The 24,965-nt window shown below is 39.6% G+C and overlaps 1 protein-coding gene across 1 annotated transcript in view; it reads right to left on the minus strand.

Annotated features, from left to right (window-relative positions):
• ptpn11b.S (protein tyrosine phosphatase, non-receptor type 11, b S homeolog) overlaps positions 1-23,467 on the minus strand; it is a gene marked incomplete at its 5' end in the record, with an annotated part of 42,455 nt that extends 18,988 nt beyond the window's left edge. Inside the window, 2 exons of the mRNA XM_018227153.2 lie at positions 4,522-4,716; positions 23,199-23,467. Of these exons, the coding sequence (XP_018082642.2) occupies positions 4,522-4,716; positions 23,199-23,467 (464 nt within the window). The remainder of the gene's footprint in view (positions 1-4,521; positions 4,717-23,198) is intronic.
• Positions 23,468-24,965: the final 1,498 nt, after the last annotated feature.

Here is a 24,965-nt window from a genome sequence, read left to right on the forward strand (position 1 = left end):
CAGGATGGATGGTCGCCGTATCGCCTATTTTGAAGAGGACAGGAAGTGAAGTTTCGGTAAGTTATTTCTTAATAAAGGCTTTGCATTTTAAAAGTTTCATTTGTCTAGGTGTTTATTTTTCGTTGTATACTAACAAATTTTTTTACAAAAATTTTTGATGTTACTGGTCCTGTTTATTATATAAACGATTGTAGTGTTTCTATATGCTAGCATACAGACTGTTCTATTTTCTGTATCAGGGAAGCACATATTAATATAGTATATTAGCAAACTATATATTTAGTCATTACTGTGCAAAACTTCCTCATTCAGGTGCACCTGTGCTATACTAAGCACAACTGAGTACATATATTTAAGGGTGTTGAAACCTTGACACAGATATGACTCAAATCACACCTGTATGTGTATTATAAATATATGTTGCTATTGTTAACAGAATGCCAAAGCTGGAGCAAGAAGTCCATCAGCTCCCTTGTATAAAAGCAAAACTGCAAAGATGTTGCAAATGCTGTATGTAACCCCTTTGCTTATAAATAGGGACCAGTTAAATAGAAATAGAAAGAACTACAGCAGAGGTATATTAAAGATTTCTACATAAAATGCATGGCAGCAAAAACCAGTGGTATGTATATAAAAAGTTATATATAATAAAAGAATGTTCTGTTTGCTAAACAAGGGACAGAAGGGGAGAAAATCAATTGCAAATTTATTGAGTCTATCATTATCACAAATAACATCAAAAAAAGGCATGAATCATGTGCATTTTTTTATTTAATATGGAACAAATTAGCTTCATTCCCCCCTTATTGCTCCTGAACCTAATATGGATGATACATAATTACGTATCCCCGGAAAGATAAAGATCTGCAATTTGGTCTTTGACCACTAGATGTCACCAGAAAATAGGAAAGTTTGGCTTTTCCCTTCCTGATTGCCTTAGATTTCTAAATGACCTATGAACGTTCCCAGACAAAATAATGATGTGGACTGTCTTTGTACTTTCCTGTGATGTATCAAGCGTATGTCAAGGGAGGGAACGATCATTACAATAAAATAATCTGCACCACAGACTATACGCACAAGGCTAAGAATTTCCTCTAGTAGAATGTCCATAATCATGTAATTCTGCTATTGTTAAAAAATTGCAACAATTTCCACCTGCTAAGTTCAAATTTATTTTAACCCACAGCTGAATAAATCCATACCTCCCAACATTTTGGAAGTAAAAAGAGGGACAAAATTTTTTTTCCTGCACGTAGCGCAGCAATCTAAACTGTGTTTTTGTGTCTCAAAATTGTTACAAAGTATCTTATTTGCACCTGTTAGCTGTTGTGGGCTCTCTGCTAAAAGCCAATTAAGTGAGAAACTTTGTTTCTTTTTCTGGCTGTTCAGTGCATAGAAAAGAGGGACTTTCCAGTACAAATGAGGGACTGCGGGTTGAGCTGTCAAAAGAGGGACTGTCCTCCGAAAAAGGGACAGTTGGGAGGTATGATAAATCCCTAGGCCACAATTTTATGAAGGGCCAAAAACTATGGGTGAGTAGAGCTGACCATAGTCACATGAATCAAAGTGTGTGTGTGGATTGCCCCGACATTTATTGTACCATGGCGATTGGTCGTTTAGTCAATCAGTTAAAAGATTTGTGTCGGCTAACAATAATTTCTCTGCATCTGATGATCTCAATGGGTGACTGTCACTACTATTTGTCGGACATAAAACTTTCGTACAATTGCTGTCATGGGCAGAACATGGTCTGATTTGTTCTTTTACTACTTTATTTAATCTGAATGGTTAGTGGCAGGTTGGAAGATTGTGCAGTCCATTCATTCATCGGGTACAAGGCTAAATCTATGGCCAGCTTAAAGCTCATTTGATACAGGCATCCTTTCTGCAGACCTATTTGGTCATCTCATAGGAATCACTTTGGGTAATTAAATCCCACTAGTGATGGGTAAAATTGTTCACAGTTTTCACCTTGGAAAAAACCATCAGGAAAAAAGGGCCATAGACTTCAATGTGTTTAGCGAATTTCCAGAAAAGTGAAAGGTGTCAGATTTGCTCATCACTAAACCCCACAACAGAAAAAAATTATATTTCCATAAAACTATTAACAATCAAGGATAAATTACAGTGGTTTGTTAAGCATCATATCTGCCACCCAACGACTCTTTATCAAATGGTGAGCATGTTATTATAATAACAGGTTGGGGGTTTCAGGATCCCACTCAGTGTCGGACCCTTCTTTGTCGAGGGTCGCGGAAAAATCAAATTTCACTAGCGGTGCGCCGCGTGCATGCACACTAGCGTTGCGCTTCCCATTAGCGTTGTCCTGCGCACTGACATGCATTAGGGATGCACCGAATCCAGGATTCTGACTTTTTCAGCAGGATTTGGATTCGGCCGAATCCTTCTACCTGGCCGAACCGAATGCAAATCCTAATTTGCATATGTAAATTAGGGGGAGGGAAACTGCGTGCCTTTTTGTCACAAAACAAGGAAGTAAAAAATGTTTTTCCCCTTCACACCTCTAATTTGCATATGCAAATTAGGTTTCGGTTCGGTATTCAGCCGAATCTTTTGCAAAGGATTCAGGGGTTTGGCTGAATCCAAAATAGTGGATTCAGTGCATCCTTAACACACATACAGGGGAACCGGAGGGCCAGAGCAGCAGGGGGTGCCCAGGGCCAGTAGCCCCGGTGGGCCCCGAACACTCCCAATCCGACCCTGATCCCACTGAACGTGTCACACAGAGGCATCTCAAGGGAGTCACTGGACAGCCCGATGACCAAAAATTAACTTCTCCACATTTCTTTGGGCTGATCCAACATTAATGGCCATATTACATACAACCAGGTCATAGAGCCCTTGGGATATATAACAGAAGCTCTGTGGGTATAGAAAGAGAAACAGCAGACCCAGAGGCTGCCAGTCCAATAGACCTTGGAGGTCCTGACTAAGGTGCAATTTCAGTAAATAGGTAAATAATCTTGTGTAAACAGATTAGACCTTACTTATTATAGTGGTAATCCTACTGGGTTTAATTAAAGTGTTTTTTCACATCATCCGTTAACTTTTAGTATGATGTAGAGAGTGATATTCCGAGACAACTTGTAATTGGATTTCATTTTTTGTTATTTGTGATTTTTGAGTTATTAAAGGAATTGTTCAGTGTAAAAATAAAAATCTAGATAAATCGATAGGCTGTGCAAAATAAAAAATGTTTCTAATATAGTTAGTTAGCAAAAAATATAATATATAAAAGCTGGAATGACTGGATGTCTAACATTATAGTTAGAACACTACTTCCTGCTTTTCAGCTTTCTTGGTTTCCACTGATTCAGAGACTTGAGGGGGGGGCACATGGGTCATATCTGTTGCTTTTGAATCTGAGCTGAATGCTGAGGATCAATTACAAACTCACTGACCAGTTATGTCCCATGTGGCCCCCCTTCAAATCGCTGACTAACTCAGAGTTAGAGAGCTGAAAAGCAGGAAGTAGTGTTCTGGCTATTATGTTATGTTAGACATCCGGTCACTCCAGCCTTTATACATTACAATTTTGGAAAACTACCTAGTTTTTATTTTTACACTGACCTGTTCCTTTAAGATTCATGCTTTTTTTTTGCAAACAGCTCTCCAGTTTGCAATTTCAGCAGTCTGGTTCTTATGGTCCTAATTCCCCCCTAGCATCTATGCATTGATTGGAATAAGAGACTGGAATATGAATAGGAGAGGATCTGAATAGAGTAGCAATAGATCTAAACAAGTAGCAATAGCAATCAACTTGTACATTTATAGAGCATTTGTTTTTAGATGGAGTCACGGACTCCCATTTGAAATCGGGAAAGAGTGAGAAGAAAAAGGCAAATGATTAAAAACTATAAAAAAAATGAAGACTAATTAAAATTGCTTAGAATTGGCCATTGTATAACATACTAAAAGTTAACTTAAAGGTGAATCCCCCGTTAATGTTTAAATGATTTCTAGAAGACTTACGGTATAGTGATCCAAATTACAGAAAGATCCTTTATCCAGATAACCCCAGGTCCTAAGCATTCCAGATAATAGATCCTATACCTGTACATTATGGGGATGATTTATAGACATTCAGATTTGAATTTTTGGCACTATTTGAATTTTTCTGCACAAAAACTCACAAATTCAAATTATATATTAAAAAACATGAATTATTTTTATTTATTTTTTTATCAAACGTAAAACATTTGAAAATCCCGAATGTAAAACTTCACCATCTTAAAGTTTATGAGAAGTTTATGCAGAAGCTCATGGGAGTTTTTCTCAGCTTATAAACTGACAAATTCAAAATGGTCACGTTTTTTTCTTGATTATATTCAATCAAGGTTTTTGTATTCAGATTTTTTATTTAATAAACAAACATTTGAGTTTTTTTTAAAATGTGAGTTTATTTGTAGAAAAAACTAAAACCTCACAAATTAGATTTTTGATATACAAGTTCATATGACATGTCCTGAGAAAGAGTGTTATTCTCTGTGCACTCACCTCTCTGATGTGGGATCCTGGGAGTTCAGAGGGTACTTGAGCGCTATGACATCTCCATTCTTCTCACTCAAAAGCCCTTGCTGCTCTGTGTAATACTGCACCAGTTCCGCCAGTGTAGCAAATGTCTCTCCTCCATAGAGGTCATAATAATCCCCAGTGTTCTGGATTTTGATGTGCGTGACTTCATTGTGTCTCCTGCATGAAGAAAAGGATTCTTGGGTTAGGGGAGCTTACCTGCAGCTTCAGTCACAAAGAAACCTTATTCTTGTGCAGAAACCCCAGGGGAAGCCCACAGTAAAAGCTGAGTCACAGTAGCAATAAGATAATCTTATGACAGTAGGAAAGGAAAGCAAAGTGCAGGATGTCCAAATGTTTATCAGACTAGGAGACATAAGGCTTATAATAGAATGCGTGGAATTTTGAAAAACATCAGTTAATAGTGCTGCTCCAGCAGAATTTTGCACAGAAATCCATTTCTCAAAAAAGCAAACAGATTTTTATATTTTATTTTGAAATCTGACACTGGGCTAGACATATTGTCAGTTTCCCAGCTGCCCCCAGTCATGTGACTTGTGCTCTGATAAACTTCAGTCACTCTTTACTGCTGTACTGCAAGTTGATATCACCACCTAACAACAGAACAATGGGAAGGTAACCAGATGGCAGCTCCCTAACACAAGATAACAGCTCCCTGGTAGATCTAAGAACAACACTCAATAGTAAAATCCAGGTCCCGATGCAAAACATTTAGTTACATTGAGTAGGAGAAACAACAGCCTGCCAGAAAGCAGTTCCATCCTAAAGAGCTGGCTCTTTCTGAAAGCACATGACCAGGCAAAATTACCTGAGATGTCTGCCTACACACCAATATTACAACTAAAAAAATGCACATGATATTTTCTGGAGTTTTGTTGCCATTTGAGCCATAGTCCTGAATGACAAAGTAATGCTCAGGAGCTTTGTAGATGAAAACCATCTAAATATATATGGATAAGGTAGCATCATACTGTCTGCTTGGGCTGATTCATCCCTAATGGTACCTCTTTTAGTGGTCGTGTTGCCTCTTAGTATAAATATTTTCTTTATATACACTGTGCTGTAGAGCCCCTCTAAGAGATTAAATTGAAGGGCATCTTACTACTAGGAGGTTGGATAACACTTGCCGTATCACTTTGGTTGGTTATGCTAGTGTCTAAGCTTATTCTGCCTCAGGGCTGAACATATTACATTGATATTTATAATGGATCAGCTTTATATGAACACTTCCCAGAAACTGCAGAATATCTTATTTCATCAAAACTGATTGGTCATTGTTAAGAAACTCAATAATCTGTCAACCCATTCACACAAGACAAGTCTGCACAGTGCAACAATAAACATTATTACACATTATTCCGTTTGCATTTTCCCGAACACAGCACAACATTTTAGTCGTCCCAGCTGGTGGATGAGATCCTATTTGTTAAAAAAATAAAATGATGTCATATAATAAGAACTTTAGAATAGCTTCAAGCAGCCTGTCTAAATCCCCTCTGAGCCACATCTGGTTATTGGGCCTCCAGCAGAAAGCAGAGCCTCAGACCCAGGAAACCTACAGTAATATGTAGACAACTATAGACTTTGGTGCAAAGATTCCATAAGTTTATATATACATGAGTTTATATATGTGTGTACGCTCACACTTCCCTAATCACAATCCTGCTTGCTGTCAGGCTGCCAAAAATGTGCTTATGTGCTTAGCGCATTAGGGGTTTCAACACTTACTATAACTGGCAAGTGCATAAACACTGCCCTCCCTGTCTTTCTGCCAACATGGAAAACCTCTCCCAGTGTGGCGTGATCACAGACCAAAGCAAGTCCAACATTTAGACATGCTTGCTTCATTTTGTACTTAACATGTCAGTAATATGACCACTGCATGCCTTGTATTATTATTAATGTAACGTGTATACACACAGTCTTGTTTTAAATGACATACTCAAAAAAATTGCAGTCATGTTTTGGCTCTCTCCCAACGTGTGCATTTTATCAGAGATTGCAGTAAGAGGAACTACTTGCATATAAAACTAGATGAAAGGGATCTCAGGGGCACTGATATTGCAGTGAATCATTGGGTGAGCTTCAACTTGTACCAGAGATGCAACTCGGGTATGATAGTGCTAGTGGGAAATTGGCCAGTCATAGTTTGGATTTGCAATATCAGTGGAGTTCTCAAGACCCTTTGAGCATGACTGCAGTTGCATGCAAAACCAATGTGCGGGAGGCCCTAATGGTGATACTAGATATGTTGGCACAACAATGCTCCCAAAACAGATAAGAGGAAGGATTTTTTTTTTAAAGAATTGTGGCCAGGATGACAGTGAGAGCCCGCCACCACCAAGCAATACCTTACCCACGTTGATGTTCTCCTTTGTTACCTCTAAACCAGCCATATAATCCACTATTTGGTCAGGCAGTGTATGCAGTGTCAGACTGGCCCACCAGGATACCAGGAAAACTCCCAGTGGGCCCAGGTGTCAGTGGGGCCTCATGCTGCTAAATATTTGGCCTATTTCATGGCCATTCCCTATTTCTATGAGAACAAAGAGGCTAAATAGAGTATAGTATGTTAAGAAAAGAGACGAGGAGAATAGAGGTTGAGTGAAGAGAGGAAGAAAAATAGTACTGAGAGTGGGCCCCTGGTCTACAGTTTTTGGGTGGTTCCCGGTGTCCCAGTCCGACACTGAGTGTATGTCAGCTCAGGTTTTGTTTCAATAGACTATTCTGAAAATTAATGATCCATCCAAATTGCTCGAGGTGCTCATACAACTTGTCATTGGGTGCATGGTGGGCAATGTGAGAGGTGAGACAAAAGGAATATTCCAAATTGAGTTGAAGGGTCATTCAGCTAATCTTAGATGAGAATTACTTTTATTACTTGAAGTTAATAATGTAAGAATCCGTCAAAACTAGTGACGGGCGAATTTGTCCCATTTCGCTTCACCGAGAAATTTGCGAAATGGGCGAAAAATTCCCGAAATGCAAATTTTGACGCCAGCGTCAATTCATGGGAGTCAAACTTGACAATTCAGATGTTAGCGTTATTTCACGCGCATTAAAGTCAATGGGCGTCCGTTTCCTTGTCGCCGGCGTCAGAATTGTTGCCGCGAAATTCGCACCTGGCGAATAAATTCGCCCATCACTATTCAAAACACTTCTGATGCAATACAAACTATAAAACAACATTATAAAAACGATTACATATGGGGCATCTGTTGGTACAAGCCATATACAAACATGTTTCACTGATGCAGTGTTAGAGCACCTCCAAGGGCAACAGCACATTTGTCGTAACTACAAAATGCCTGAAAGTGTTCTGCTGTGGGTAATACTGAGAATCATCTCTGCATGCAAATTTGAGTGATAATGAGATTTGAGTGTTTTAATACAGACTATTCTCAATATTGTCTATGGCAAAGTATTTTCTGGCATTTTGTAGCCGTGTGTCATGTCCCTTAAATTGTCATACTTGAGCTGGTATTTGTCATAAATGAGCAGCATGGGGCGCAATGTTAGCACTGCTCCAACACTAGGGGTCCTGAGTTCACTAGTCTAACTAGGGCACTAACTAGGGCACTGTCTGCAAGGTATGTTCACCCTGTGTGTCTGACACTTTCCAAAAACATACAAGTAGGTTAATTGGAACCTGTGTGTGAATGTGATAGAGACCGTAGATTGTACGCTCCACTGGGGTAGGGACTGATGTAAATTATGCATGTCTATAAAGAGCTGCCGAAATGTGTTGGCGCTATATGAAGACCAGGAATTAAATATCTCCTATAAATCTCTCCTAGCTGGATTACTTCTCCTTGCTTATGCACCCCCATAAGAATGATGACATATAACAGCTAAGCCACACAATAAAGATAAAATCAGCTAACAGTGTGAATCCAATTTATAAATACAGTTTCAGCCAAAAGGGTCATACATAAGCCTTGTATGTATTTATGCTGGTGCAAGGGAATTACCTGTGCAAATGCATAAGACCTGCTTATATAGAAAGCTCTTTGGGCCCAGCACTATGCTTGCTTCTAACATTAAAGCTCATACAAGACTTTTCTATTTTGGCTTTTCCCCCCCATTAACGTTTTTATCTCCAAAACAACGGTCTGAGCATGACAGAGCTCCTCACAATTGTTGCTTTTGTCTAAGCACAAAGAGAGATTCTTTTCCTGCGTATACCCTAAGGCAATGCATGCACAGAGCAATGACCTCAAAAAGAATCCGTGATATGCAATAAATGCAGTGACTATTCCATCAAACAGGGCACACAACAGATGTGCTACAATATGACAATGTCGTGTCTGTTAAATCTCTAATTTCGCACACTAAAAGAAATCACCTTAAAATCCATAACTGCTCACATGTAGATGATTTGGGGACCACATTCCATTACCTTCTTTATTCCAACATCCTTTAATGACCCATAGCCATGGCCATAAATAAAGAGCTGTATAGAAGGAAATGTGAAGCCTTGAAACAAGTTTGTGTAAAAACTCTAAACACTGTGATTGACTTTTTTCCTAGTTCTCAAGATATTAGCAGTTTTTACACTGCTAATGTAATGGCAGCAGCACACCTGTTGTTTATTTTTCCTGCCCTGACACAGTCGGCAGAATATTAAATTAGTGAGAAAAGAAAAGATTTGTGCTGTTTCTCTATTCATAAAATGAAGTAAGGGCGAAGGAAACAGTTGCTGGACATGGCTCTGGTCACTTCTAAGCAGAGCAACATCACAAGAAATGTAAAAACAACCAATATCATAAAAATTAAACATTAAAATAAAATTAAATGTAAATTGCTCAGAAGAGCACTCTGATCTACTGATGTGCAGGTTGCCAAAATGACTAGTAACCAGCACCCAACCCTAACCCACCCCTTCCCCCACTCACACCCGACCTTAACCAAGAGCAGCTCCAAATTTATAGACCCACGTCCGCTCAACCTGCAATGAGGTCATGGAAGGGGCTGGGCCAAGCAGGCGTGAGTCTAGCTTAATAAGGTTGCAGGCGAATGGAGAAGGGAGAATAGAAGGAAGACCTCAACCCAAACCGACAATCTTATGAGGAAGCCAGCCCCAACCTAGGACGGCCCACACACACACTACTCAACGATATTAATTTATTTCTAGGGTTTACATCTCCTTTAAAGGAACAGTTCAGTGTGAAAATAAAAACTGTGTAAATAGATAGGCTGTGCAAAATAAAAAATGTTTTTAATGTAGTTAGTTAGCCAAAAATGTAATATATAAAGGCTGGAGTGAACAGATGTCTAATAAAACAGCCAGAATCCAACTTCCTGCTTTTCAGCTCTCTAACTCTGAGTTAGTCAGCGACTTGAACGGGGGGCCACATGGGACATAACTGTTCAGTGAGTTTGTAATTGATCCTCAGCATTCAGCTCAAATTCAAAAGCACCAGATATGACCTATGTGCCCCCTCCCCCTAAATCTCAGATTGGTTATTGCCTGGTAATCAGTGTTACCAGTCAGTGTAAACCAAGAGAGCTGAAAAGCAGGAAGTAGTGTTCTGGCTATTATGTTAGACATCCAGTCACTCCAGCCTTTATACATTACATTGGCTAACTAACTATATTAGAAACATTTTTTATTTTGCAGAGCCTATTTATCTAGTTTTTATACTGAACAATTCCTTTAAGCAAAGTGGCTTTCTAGAGGGCACGGTGCATATAGTAGAGCTACTCTAGAACTCGCATCAGTTTCATTAGAAAGCAATAAAAAGAACTGGAGTAAAGAGATATTATATGGAACTCATTGTGTCCCATATATCAATATATGTACAAGCACATTTATGTTCCCCCCTCCATCCCAACTCATAAAAGCTGTCATTGGTGATTTCAGAATGGCTGTGGAATTAATTTCTCTAATCATATTATGTGGGTGTTAAGAGTATATTATAAAACATTTTGTAAAAGATGCTAACTAGAATAAAGATGTCAAGATTGGAATGGAAAGATTATTCATTTTCAATAAATAACTTTCTTCAGAAAGTCTTGTTTCCAAAAATAAATCAGCCTGTAGGGGTAAACTTCTTTGGAAATTCAGAATTGATGTTTAACGTGTTTGATCCAAGATTACATTTGAGGTAAAATGCTGTAAAGTACATATTTTGAATTGATTTCTGAAAATCTTGCCAAAAAAAAGGCGACATCTTCAGCCGATTCGGTAATCTTCGGAATGAGACCGGTGCATAAGCAATTTTTGTGAGCTTCGGCACATGCACAGTTGTCGCGAAACAGAGAACTGCTCCAACTGCGCATGCGCCACTTCGCCGGTCTCATTCCGAAGATTATCAAAGAGAAGAAGATGGCTGCCATGAACTCTGCTGGACAGAATCTGCACGGAGGTGTAAGTAAAGAATTAGTGGCATTTGCCCCCAGGGGCAGCTAGGCTGGGGAGGAGGAGGAAGGGGGTCTATGTAGGGTAAGGGTTTTTTTATTAAGGGTTTGTTTCTCCTTTAAGCTGCAGATTCAGCCCCGTTACACCAATTCTACAGCTTATCTGCCCTCGAATGGGCCTACCCTACCAATATCTGTCTGAAAATTGGGCAGATGTTAATCGAGCAGGTTTGATTTTCTTGTCAGAACGAGTACCGCATCTGTCCACTGTTGTGGTTCTCAATCGATGACTGGCATTGCAGCAAAGATGACCCAATTGTTGTCTCAAGGTCCAAACAATGAGATCAGCCCAATACTGCCCACCTCACGGTAAGCATTTCAGTGAAAGAACCGCTCATTTGATGACCTTGACAAATGAGCAGATCTTATAATGAAGGCCAGCTTTAGATGGAACTCAATCACAACCTATGACTAAAACCTTTTAGCGTGAAGGCTTATGTTGTCCAGTAAAAAAAAAAATCTATATTTTACCTAGGTGAACTAAACAAATCCCTTTCAGTTGTCTCTGTAAATGACTTAACATGCATGTTAGAATTGCATTTTTGTTTAAATAATGTCAAGGAGCTATAAATACACTGATAGTGTGCCAGTCTACACACAGTACTCAAATGCACCCAAAGACAGAGTATTTGCACAAATCCAGAGATTTCCAAAGTATGATAATTAACAATATATTAACATAATCCTAAATACCCGTCATTAAAGCCTTTAATGCTAAATCTTCAGATGTACTGCACATACTAATTCCACTGAGAGTTAAAGGATTATTCATAACAAAATATAGCATCACCCCTCACACACACTCACTAGTGGGAGAGGTGTTTTATTAGCTGTGGGGGCGGCACATTTCTAAGCGGTCACAGCTTCATGATTAAAGTGAGATGAAGGGAGATAATTAGTGTACGTGGTGCTCAGTGATGCCATCAGTTATATGGGCTCCTTAGTGAGTTACTTATGATGCCAACCTGACTATGATGTGACTTTGCTTTTCCGTGGCCACTATAAAGGAACGTTGCTCGGAGCCTTGTGTATTTATATGTTTATATGTCCATGAGACTCCTACATCGCTGGATCATTCCTAACACCCTTATATTTACAGTAGGATGCACAATATCCCCTTTACCATACCTCACTATGGTCCTGTTTTTCCTGGAACAGTCCAGAGACAAAAAGGGCTGTCCCTTGATGAAAGTTTTGTCAAGGGTTTCGGGCTTATTTGCATTTTGGTGAATACAAATGTTGGTAGGTATGCCCTTACCACAATATTTTAAAAAGCTAATTTCCCATGACAGTTTCAGATTTTGAAGCAACCAAATTAATCATACATGGTGGTTCTGAAGAAGCAATTTATGTAAGTCAAAGTGTGTGGGTGGAGAGGTGCCCAGCGAAGACGGCCAGACACCATAGACAACCTGGCCAGACACCTGAAGCCCCTTCCCCAAATGCCCACGTACAAGTACGTACATGCAAGTGCACTGACTGCAAGAACTGGGGAGCTACAAGAAAAGCAAACTGTGGGAGGACAAGGGTCAGGATTAGGGGTAGGCAAAAGAAGAGGTATGTGCCTAGCGCCCCCTATTGTTACCCCTACATACATGGCTTTTACTTTGATACATTAAATAACACATTTAAGAACCAGAAATGTAAATTTTTTTTAAAGGATCCAAAACTATTTATTGGCAATAAATGTCCTATGCATTATATATGCTGTAGAGGTCCATGAATGGCTCTGTTTATTTTCCTGTAGAAGAACTAACCCCAGTTTATTCTAAAGCGATTCTCTGTTATCTGCTGTGTAACCTGTGCTTTTCTCCTTGAAGGTGGTAATAGCTCTAGGCTTCCCACAGCGGCCAAAGTCAATAGGGGCTGTGTACTTGCAAATAAAAGATTCACATGTAGATGTCATTTGATGCCAAGTGACAGAAATGATGCAAGTTCTACACAGAAAACTTTTAATGCATTTGTCGTTAATTGTGCACATTTAAATACGTTGTGTGCATCTGAATCAGCCACATCTCCCCTCCTGCTGGAATTAGGGGACACATATACATTGTTTTTAACGCACAATTATTATTGTTAACATGTATTTATATAGCGCCAACATATTGCGTAGCACTGTATTCTACATTAAAAACATTGCAACTTTTGATCAAAATTGCATTTCACACACTGCACTTGTGTTTATATGTAACCCTTTATTTATTGCTAAAGCTACATAGCAATATTAGCATTAGCTATGGAAGAAATGCTGGTCAATTTATTGTATTTATTGTGTGACTGCAGATAACAAGCGAAAAATAATCACAAAAAAGCTACTCTTTCTGAAAATATTGTTTAGTGTACTTAGGGTTGCCACCTGTCCGGTTTTGAACCGGACAGCCCGGTATTTTGAAGGGCTGCCCGGTTCAATGCTTCCTGCCCGGTTTTCCAAATAAGGAAAACCGGGCGGGATTAGCTTGATTGACGCCGCGATCGGCCAATCGGCGATCGCGACGTCATAGCGCCGCCCCGTGACGTCACGGGACCGCCCACTGACGTCACGGGAACGCCCACTGACGTCACGGGAACGCCCACTGACGTCACGGGACCACCCCCTGTCCGGCTGGAGCCACAGGGAAAGGTGGCAACCCTAAGTGTACTTACTCTGTCTATTGCATCTTTATTTTCAAGATTGCCCATTAAAGGGGACCAGTCGCCCTAAGACATAATTCCAAATTTTATCATGTTAGTTGAGCAAAATAAACTTTACTTACAAATTTGTATAATAAATAATTTCACTATGAGTTATTACTGGTCCTTGAACCATTTCCCTGATGTAGACTGTAAAATCTACACTACTGGCCACCCCTGACAGCCTGTGCTATAGTTTTTTTCTTTGGTTAATGTGATTTGTCAAGAAGTCCAGCGAAGAAATGGTTAATGGTATATTGTCAGGCACTGATCCTTTCTAGATTGGGATCTAATCAGATACTTTGTGCCTTGCTAATTCTTCACACTAATACAAAAAAAACTATTTCCATCATTTTAAATAAGTTTGTTGACAAGTCTCTTAAACACAGCAAATATAGGAGAACCTGCCATTGTAACAATGCACCATACTTCTATTTAACATGAGGAGCCCTTTAAATGACAGAAACTGAAGAAAAAAGCAAGATGCTAAAATCAGCAATATCACCTTATTCGCGGTATCCCAGAGTATTACAGCTTTGTGCTTACACTGCAAAATAGTCAGCGTAAAATTATTCTGCCTGAAAGAAAAGGAAAGTGGCTTTTCATTTACAAGTCTTATTAGCAACATTCCAGACTTCCACAGAAAGACTAACTGCACACCAATGTTCTACTGGCAAACAAATACTGTTACTGGGATACTGTCATGGGAAAAAAAATTTTTTTCAAAATGAATCAGTTAATAGTGCTGCTCCAGCAGAATTCTGCACTGAAATCCATTTCTCAAAAGAGCAGATTTTTTTATATTCAATTTTGAAATCTGACATGAGGCTAGACATATTGTCAATTTCCCAGCTCCCCCAAGTCATGTGACTTGTGCTCTGATAAACTTCAATCGCTCTTTACTGCTGTACTGCAAGTTGGAGTGATATCACCCCCCTCCCTTTCCCCCCCAGCAGCCAAACAAAAGAACAATGGGAAGGTAACCAGATAACAGCTCTCTAACACAAGATAACAGCTGCCTGGTAGATCTAAGAACAACACTCAATAGTAAAATCCCATGTCCCACTGAGACACATTCAGTTACATTGAGAAGGAAAAACAGCAGCCTGCCAGAAAGCATTTGACTGGGGGCAGCTGGGAAATTGACAAAATGTCTAGCCCCATGTCAAATTTCAAAATTGAATATAAAAAAATCTGTTTGCTCTTTTGAGAAATGGATTTCAGTGAAGAATTCTGCTGGAGTAGCACTATTAACTGATGCATTTTGAAAAAAAACATGTTTTCCGATGACAGGATCCCTTTAAAGTAATACACACTATTTTTCAAAATATTAATATACATTAAAAGTTACCTATAGGTCACATAAATAATTTTTCACAGATAGGGCTGTAATTGTTACTAAAAGTTCCTAAACCTGACTGTTTTGCCAACCTGTCCCTTCTCAAACTGTCTGGTGTTTGTAACAGACTACTGCTGCACACATATGGCAGCCCCCTTACAGATAGGTAATGGAAAAATACTTTAATGACAAACAGGGCCGGAACTAGGGGTAAGCAGGGTAGGCACCTGCCTAGGGTGCAATCAACAGGGGGCGCAAATAGGAGACTTCTTTTAATTTCTTTGTGTTTTTTTACTTGACCTTTATGGTTTTTAACTTTAAGCGAGAGCTGCCTAACCTTTTTGGCCCCCCAGTCCTGATTTCCATATGACGCGTGCCATCCCTTGTGTTGTGAGCATTCTGAGACCTGGTGCACTGGCGTTACTCGTGTTGGATAAAGAGAAAGTACTTTGCTAATTTTTTGTCATTGGCTGCTGCTGACTGCTGGCACAGGTACATGGGGGCAATCAGAGAAGGAGTGCACATTTTATTTGGACTGCTGGTACAGATACATGGGGCAATCTGGGGGTGAGTTTATTTGGCTGGAGAATGTTTGCTGGTACAGATACATGGGGCAATCTGGGGGTGAGTTTATTTGGCTGGAGAATGTCTGCTGGTACAGGTACATGGGGCAATCAGGGAGGAGCGCACATTTTATTTGGCTGGAGGATGACTGCTGGTACAGATACATGGGGCAATCTGGGGGTGAGTTTATTTGGCTGGATGATGAATGCTGGCACAGGTACATGGGGCAATCAGGATGGGGGGATATATTTATTTGGCTGGATGATGGCTGCTGCCACAATCATACCCTGTGTTTCGCCACATTTCACTGCTTTTCTGAGGTTCCACCAATATATAATGCATAATAAATTTCTCTGATGTTATGTTTTCCTGGATTTTGCACCATTATACCCCTGAAAAGCTTCATATGGGGATTCTACTGTATTCCACTTTTTTGTAGGCATGTTTGCACTTTGTTTATTTAAATACTGCTGATAAAACATGATAAAATTATCCGACTGAAAATGATGTTTTGGTTTAACTGAATAATAACATTTAATGTGAGAATTCACAATGGTAATACAGAACCATGGGGGGGGGGTGGCGTCGATTGAAGGACTTGCCTAGGGTGCCAAAATAACTTGGCCCAGCCTGGATGATAAAATTATACATAGCATGCAAAGATAATGTTATGATATCTATAAAAAAGGGTTTCATGTCTGTTGTCAGTATATCTTTAAAGGGATACTGTCGTGGAAAGACATGTTTTTTACAAAATGCATCAGTTAATAGTGCTACTACAGCAGAATCATGCATTGAAAAAATCAGTTTTTCAAAACAACAAATGGATTTTTTTTAATTTAATTTTAAAAATTGCTATGGGGCTAGACATTTTGACATTTCCCAGGTGCCCTCAGTTCATGTGACTTGTACTTTGATAAACATCAGTCACACTTTACTGCTGCACTGCAAGTTGGAGTGATGTCATTACCCCTCCCTCCTACAAGCTGCTGTAGTGTAAATAGAGCCTTGTCTGCTGAGCCTGTCAATTGAACAATAGGCACGTATAAGCTCCCACTGACACCACTTCAGAAGGATTGAAATCCTGCATACAAACATATAAATAATAATATAGTCATGTGATCACCCCCCCCCCATTTACATTTCCAAAAATAATAAACAATTCATTTGGGGAACTGGAAAAATATTTTATATAGATAGTTTATTTGTTTACAAAAAAAGAATGACAGGGTGACTGCCTCCAAGCACACAGGTAATGCTGTGCCTGCTGTTAATACAGCACAGGATGAATGTGTAATGAGCAGAAATGGAAGCCCCCATGACAAAATACAAACTAAAATAACTTACCGTATATACTCGAGTATAAGCCGTCCCGAGTATAAGCCGAGGTACCTAATTTTACCTCCAAAAACTGGGAAAGCTTATTGACTCGAGTATAAGCCGAGGGTGAGAAATAGAGCAGCTTCTGGTAAGTTTTAATCAAAAAATTGAGGGTTTCTGCTCCCATTGGAGGTGCCGGCGTCTCGTTTTTGGATGCTGGCGACCATTCTTGGACGCAGGCGAATATTCTTGGAGACTATTCTTGGATGCCGGCGACTATTCTTGGACGCCGGCGACTATTCTTGGACGCCGGCGACTATTCTTGGACGCCGGCGACTATTCTTGGACGCCGGCGACTATTCTTGGGCGCCGGCGACCGTTTTTGCGCTTGACCAGAGTATAAGCCGAGGTAGAGTTTTTCAGCATATTTTGGGGGCTGAAAAACTCGGCTTATACTCGAGTATATACGGTATGCATGGACTTGTGGATTATCATTTTATTTGCCAGACAGTGTTTATGGATGTGTGTTTTTTTATAAAAATGCAACAACAAAAAAAAGTTTAAAACAAAGACAGATTCCCTTTAAGAAAAATAAAGGGCAATTAACAATCATGTATGACTGCAGCAACACTAATCAACTAGATCGAACTCCTTGTATTTCACTATTTACCTTCCAGGGACACTTTATTGCTAGGCCCTTACTAGTGATTTCCTATACATTTAGGTTCATAAATGTTTGGACGGTTACACAATTTTCACACATTATGGCTCTGTGACACCACAGTGGATTTGAAGTTAAGTAAACAATATGCAGTGGAGTAACTAGACATTAATGGGCACCAAAGCAAACTTTTTTTCAGGGTCCTAAAATGTTTAGAGGTTGACTTGTTTTACCACTATCTATTGAAACTGCATATGAATTAGGGCCTCATGGGGCCTCTATACCTCCTGGGCCCCCTCCACTCCTCTATAGTTATGCCCCTGTCAATATGATTGAAGTGTAGATTTTCAGCTTTAGTTCAGGGGGTTTGTCATGATACAGGCCAGTAAGAGTTGATAAAGCAGGCCAAGGTATCATGAAAAAACATTCTGCCACTAACAGCAACAGCTAGTTAACAGGCCTCTGCACAATAACGTCTGGAATCGGCCATGTGTAAAAGGATCAGAACCTGTGATGCCCTACACCTGTGGTCCCTAACCAGTAGCTACTGAGCAACATGTTGCTCTCCAACCCCATTGATGTTGCTCCCAGTGACCTCAAAGCAGAAGCTTATTTTTGGATTCCAGGCTTAGAGGCAAAATTTGGTTGCATAACAACCAGGTGTACTGCCAAACAGAGCCTCCTGTAGACTACCAGTCCATATAGGGGCTATCAAACAGCCAATAACAGCCCTTATTTGACATCCTCATGGACTTTTTTCACGCTTGTGTTGCTCCCCAATGTTTTTTTTACATTTAAATGTGGCTCACAAGTAAAAAAAAAAAAAAAGGTAGGAGACTCGTGCCCTACACTAAGCCATGTCTGATAACTTACTGATAAGAGCCAGTGGAAGCCCATGGAAGGCGGACTTAGAGTTCACAGCAAGACCCCTCATACATGATGTGGAGGTCACACCATAACCTAACAAACACATTTATACTCACTAACCCATACCTTTCATTCCAATGCTATAAATGACATACCTCCCAACATTTTGGAAATAGAAAGAGGGACAAAAAGATTTGCCGCTCGGTGTGGTGACATTTTTTGACCACGCCCATTTTATGACCATACCCCCCAATTTATCATGTTCATTTTACAAAATTTGGCAGGTTATGAAAGTTTGAACACATTTCTGTGGTTTTTATGTGTTATTACAGTTTCCCCAAGAGACTGTTTATCTTAAATTGTTACAATTGCTTCTTTGCTCATCTTAAATTGTAACAAGAGTATCTAAGTATCTATTCTGGGCTCTGTGCCAAAAGCCAATTAAGTTAGAAACTTTGCATCTTTTTCTGGCTGTTCAGTGCAGGAGATCAAAGTCCTAAATTTCAGTAACAAACCCGGGACTGCGAGTTGAGCTGTAAAAATTCGGGACTGTCCCGTGAAAAACAGGACAGTTGGGAGATATGAAATTATGGGTTCAGTACAAGAATAGCTTTCAAAGGAGTCCAAACATGACTACATTTGGCACCTGGTTCACCAGATGGGAATATCTGGGATGGGGCAGGTCACACAGTAATGGTGTTTAGTATGTGGTAAATCCATACAATAATTCATAACTAATAAATATAAGATCATTTCTTCACCATGGCCAATTAGGCAATTTATCTGCCCATGTTCGGGGGCTTTCGACGGGTCTTCCCGATCGATATCTGGCCAGGATCTCTGCCGACTGACCAACCGGCAGAGCCCATTGCTCCTCGCTGTAATCCGATCGCTTCTAAGGCCGAATGTTCAGATTACCCCGATATAGCCCTGCCATTGGTGGGCATATCGGTGAAAGATCCGCTCGTTTGCCGATGTCACCAGACGAGTGGATCTTTTCATGTATGGCCAGCTTTACTCCAACATGGCAGTCAGACCAGTCCCTGGATCAACTTGTACTATGAGCTATCTTAAATAACTCTGTATTCCCTCCTTTGCTAAAAAGCCATCCAGCCCCTATCTAATGTCATCAATCAGTCATCAGAATTCCACATCTTCAAAGCTCTCACTGTAAAAAACCTCTTCCAAATATTTAGCCAGAACCTCTTTTCTTCTAGTCGGAAAGGGTGCTCATAACAATATTAACTCTTCCATAGTTGAGGATTAACTTCGACAGGAACTTAGTATTCACTCTAAATCTCATCTTAAAGGGATACTGTCATGGGGAAAAAAATTTTTTCAAAATGAATCAGTTAATAGTGCTGCTCCAGCAGAATTCAGCACTGAAATCCATTTCTCAAAAGAGCAAACAGATTTTTTAATATTCAGTTTTGAAATCTGACATATTGTCAATTTCCCAGCTGCCCCAAGTCATGTGACTTGTGCTCTGATAAACTTCAATCACTCTTTACTGCTGTACTGCAAGTTGGAGTGATATCACCCCCCTCCCTTTTCTCCTCAAACAAAAGATTAATGGGAAGGTAACCAGATAACAGCTCCCTAACACAAGATAACAGCTGCCTGGTAGATCTAAGAACAGCACTCAATAGTAAAAACCCATGTCCCACTGAGACACATTCAGTTACATTGAAAAAGAAAAATAGCAGCCTGCCAGAAAGCATTTCTCTCCTAAAGTGCAGGCACAAGTCACATGACCAGGGGCAGCTGGGAAATTGACAAAATGTCTAGCCCCATGTAAGATTTCAAAATTGAATATAAAAAAATCTGTTTGCTCTTTTGAGAAATGGATTTCAGTGCAGAATTCTGCTGGAGCAGCACTATTAACTGTTTCATTTTGAAAAAAATTTTTTTTCCCATGACAGTATCCCTTTAAGGCTGAGGGTGCAAGGAGCATTGCTTCTGCTGCTTTCAGTCTGCGTTTTCATTTTTTACATGCTGAGAGAAGTGGAGGTCAGCTCCAAAATGCAAAAGCAGGCATTTTTGGGTTAATCTCCACTCCATGCAGCTCTGTTTCAGAGGAAAGAGCCTACTGTAATGCGTCCCCTCTCCGGCTTAAATTTCCTGGGGGAGGCAGCAACGCTAGTGTGGAGAGCGTAATTGCGATCTCTCGCACTAGTAAAGCTCCTAAAGGTACCAGGAGCAGCTTTTTGCCACCCCTGGAAACCTAACTGCCGCCTGAGGCAAGTTAATTCAACTCGCCTCATTGGCCCCTAACACCACGTACCTTCACACATGTGGAAGCTGCTCTTTCCAATGCAGATCAACTGAGATGGGGAAGGTAGTGTATCCAAAAAAAATGCAGGTGGAGAACAACGACCCTAATTGTTCTTCAGGCTGCTCCCTCCTGTTTTTGCCAATTTCTAGAAATGCTCTATATTAAATAATGTACCCTTGTTGTATAATGTAAAAATATAAGATTATTATTGAGAAGTTCCATGGCTATATAAAAGGTACAAGGCCAAAGGCAGAGTGTTTTTTTACAGGTCATGGAACTCCAAGGTCATTTCCAATATCCTCAGGGTACATATTGAATATAATACACAAGTTTCAGTGAGTTGTGTGAAATGCCATAAGTATAACCAATGAGTATAACTAATGACATCCCTAAACACAATTTATAAGAATATAATCCACAAGATTTTTTATTTTCAACATGTATACGTATTTTCTCCAGAACTGAAAAAGGGAACTACGAACACCCACTATGTAGAAAAATGGACTTTTCGTTTCAAAGAACAGCATGAATCGTGTGACTGCCATTTGGTTTAAAATGTGAACGTTCTGAAGAGCTGTGTGTGCCCTGCACAGATGGGCTGAATGTAAAATGGGAGACAGCAGGTTGATAATAAATCAGTAAGCTGCTTCCTGTGTGGGTGGTAGAGGAAGTTCCCTATTAACAGACTTTGTAAGTAAACTAATAGAAAATATGTATAAACACCTTGTGTATTTATTAACATGCCAAGCACAGAAACATCATTCCACAGCACAACAGAAGCTAAACTTGGTCTAAATGTCACTGTACACATCAGCTCCCTCCCCACCATCCCAAGAAAGCTAGGCTGAATTAGTTATTTAATCAATGAAATTCTACTTACACAAATTATCCTCTAGGTTCCAACTATGCATAGAATTCTATTTAAAACCTCTAACTGACTTTCAAAAAAACAAAACAAAGCAACTGACTTAATTATAAAAGCCTAGGGCAAGTACAACAGATCTAAGTAACAACCGGAAGAAAATATTTGCCAGCAGGGCCTTTAAAATTACTCTCTATAAACTAACAATATAGTATGAATATATATATAATATATAGTACCAACACTTCCACAGGAACTCAACCCCAATACACTGTGGCCAAACCAGACTCAACTCAAGTGCCCAGTGTCTATGACCTTTTTGAGCACATGAACGGTCCCAAATGTTTTACTATTCTCCACTTTAATCACCTGGTGCACTTCAGACGAAAGGGTTCAGCAAACTGCACAGTGACTGTAGACTTCATTAATCCACTGCACCTATTGCATTTCGCAGCAAATGTATTACAGGTATGGGACCTGTTATCCAGAATGCTCGATTTTTCCGGATAACTGTGATTTGGATCTTCATACCTTAAGTCTACTAGAAAATCATTTAAACCTTAACCAATAGGCTGGGTCTGCTTCCAATAAGGATTAATTATATCTTATATCTGGGATCAAGTATAAGGTACTGTTTTATTATTACAGAGAAAAAGAATGTCCTTTTTAAAAATTTAGATTATTTTATTATAATGAAGTCTATGGGGCATATTCACTAAAGTGCGAAGCGCCTAATGCTAGCGCAAATTCGCCAGCGTGATGTCATTTCGTTACTTCGCCGGGTGCTGGCGTAAATTCGCTAGCGAAGTGAACCTACTCTAGCGCTACTTCGCACCCTTACGCCAGGCGAAGTTGCACTATGCCGAAGAGACGTAACTACGCAAATTCACTAACCTGCGCATTTTACTGAACGTTACCTCTTGCGCCAGACTTGCCTTCACCACCTCAGACCAGGGGAAGTGCAATAGAGTAGATGGGACTTGCTTCAAAAAAAGTTGAAATTTTTTCTAAGTCCCAAAAAACGCTGGCGTCTTTTCTTTTTTAAGGGTGATAGGCTGAAAAAGATCGTACATTTTTTGGGGTACCCTCCTTCCCCCCTACATTTCCTAACATATGGCACCTAAACTATACAGTGGGCACATGTATAGGGCAAAATAACAACTCTATTTTATTTTATGAAGCTTTCCCAGGCTTGTGTAGTGTAATGTATTTGCTGCTACATATACGTCCATTGTACTTTAACTTGGCGCCGTTTGCAAAATAGGCATCGCTAGCATAACTGCGCTTTCCTTGACGAATTAACGCTAGCGCGTTAATTTTAGTGAATTAGCGGCGCCCTGGCGAAGTGTGGCGAAGCCTGGGCTAGCGCAACTCTGCAGGTTAGTGAATTTGCCCCCTTGAGAGACAGCCATTCTGTAATTCAGAGCTTTCTGGGTTCCCGGATAACGGATCCGATACCTTTACTGCTAACATTGGAACAACATGCAATATGCCCTTCTCAAAGCTGCTTTGGAAAGGACAATTGAAATATTAGCATTTTGACAATAAATTTGCTGGGAAATGGGCAAATGACTGGAGGAGCTGCCAGCTTCAAACACTGATGGGTGGATGGCTAATTTAGATGGACATGTTGGATATGACTATATAATGACATGGCACTTACCGAACAGAAAGTGTGAAGTCCCCAGGATTGCTCTTGCTGGGACGTGCCAGGAAACTCCCGTGTCCTCCATTGGTCAGAAGTAAAGTCTCTGCTTCTTGTCCACTGATATTTGGATGAAACCATCTAAAATGAATAAAAATGCAAATATACTGTACTTTTTTAGTACATACAACAAAAAAAACAAACCACAAATGAGCCGCAATCTTACACTTTTCAGTGAGAATTATATACTTCCACACTGGGTGTATTCTATGAATAGTGGGAGATGTATGAAATTATACATTGCACAGGTCAAATATATAGATTCCATATAATATATAAAATACAGAACACCGTATGATTTAGAGTTCCATTATGATTTAAATGGGCAGTTAGTAGTTGTCCAGTGATTAGAATTAAATTAGAATTCTCAATGCTGTCGTTCTTAAGTTATGTTTGAGAGAGCAGCTTAGCCACCGTTCCCGTGGGTGCATAGGGTTTCATGCAAGTTGGAAATTCATATATACATAAATAAATACAGATTTATTTGCAAAATGTTATTTTACAATATGTCAATAGCTACTTTTCCAAATGAAACCAGATGAAGAAGAATGTCACAGCTGGCACATGTTAGGAAGCTGGTGCCCCTAACTCGGAAAGTGCAATGTGGGGATGGGGGTGGTCCAAACTAGGGGCCAATTGCATACCACCCAACATTGAAAGAGGGACAAAAACATATGTTGCACGTGGCCATAACCCCTAACTACCATGTCTATTTCACTAAATTTGGCAGGGTATGAAAGTTTGAACACATTTCTGGGAGTTTTAGGACCGTGGTTTAGGTGTTGCAATTGCCCTTTAAGCTGCTAGTTCTCTCAAGAGACTTGCTAATCTTATTAGGTACAATTGTATCTTTGCTTATCTTAAATTGTTACACGTGTATCTAAGTGCAGCTGCTCAGTGTTCTGGGCTCTGCAAAAAAGCCCGTTATTTTAATGAAGTTTCAGAAACTTTGTATCTTTTTCTGGCCTCAGTGTAGGTGATTAAAGAGAAATTCAGGAAAGGTATGGAAGGTATGCAATTGGTTTGTTATTGACAGTGTACAGGGAGCCACCGTTTTATATCCTATATCGAGAATTGTGTCAATGTTAATATGTTGAAATTGTTAACCAGTATTTTCTTAATACTATTGAGTTGAGGACTGTATTGTGTAATGATGTACACCAAGTTTTCATTTTTTTCATGGGTTTTCATGGGTTTTAGCAACCTAGAATTCTTTGCTTTAAAAAAAGCATAGTTGTTGTCACAGCATAACTTTAGGCACTGAACAGAATTCTGCTCCAGTCTCAAATACCTGTGCAAAATCTATCATGTACTGTCTCTTTAAAACTTCGACCATTCTCCATCTAAAACCTGTCGAATTGCTGTTTTAGCCTATGGGGGACCTCCTAGAACCTATATGGAGTCAATTTGTGGACTTCAAAAATCAAAGTTTTTTTTTTTTTTAAATACTTCAAATCGAATTTGATCAATTAACTAAAAGTCAAGTTAAGCACTATAACATCTTATTTATTATTATTCAATCTTAAAAATGATATGGATTCATAATACACTTGAAGGTGATCTTTAGAACCAATTCTGGACCTGTCCCAAGAAGGTCAACTATTATATAGAGGTATGGTACCTGTTATCCAGAATGCTTTGGACCTGGGGTTTATCAAATACTGCATCTTCTTTTGGCATCAAGAAGGATTAATTATTTCTTGGTTGGGATTAAGTACAAGGTGC

The sequence above is a fragment of the Xenopus laevis genome, chromosome 7S, assembly GCF_017654675.1.
Source record: "Xenopus laevis strain J_2021 chromosome 7S, Xenopus_laevis_v10.1, whole genome shotgun sequence".
NCBI lineage: Eukaryota > Metazoa > Chordata > Amphibia > Anura > Pipidae > Xenopus > Xenopus laevis.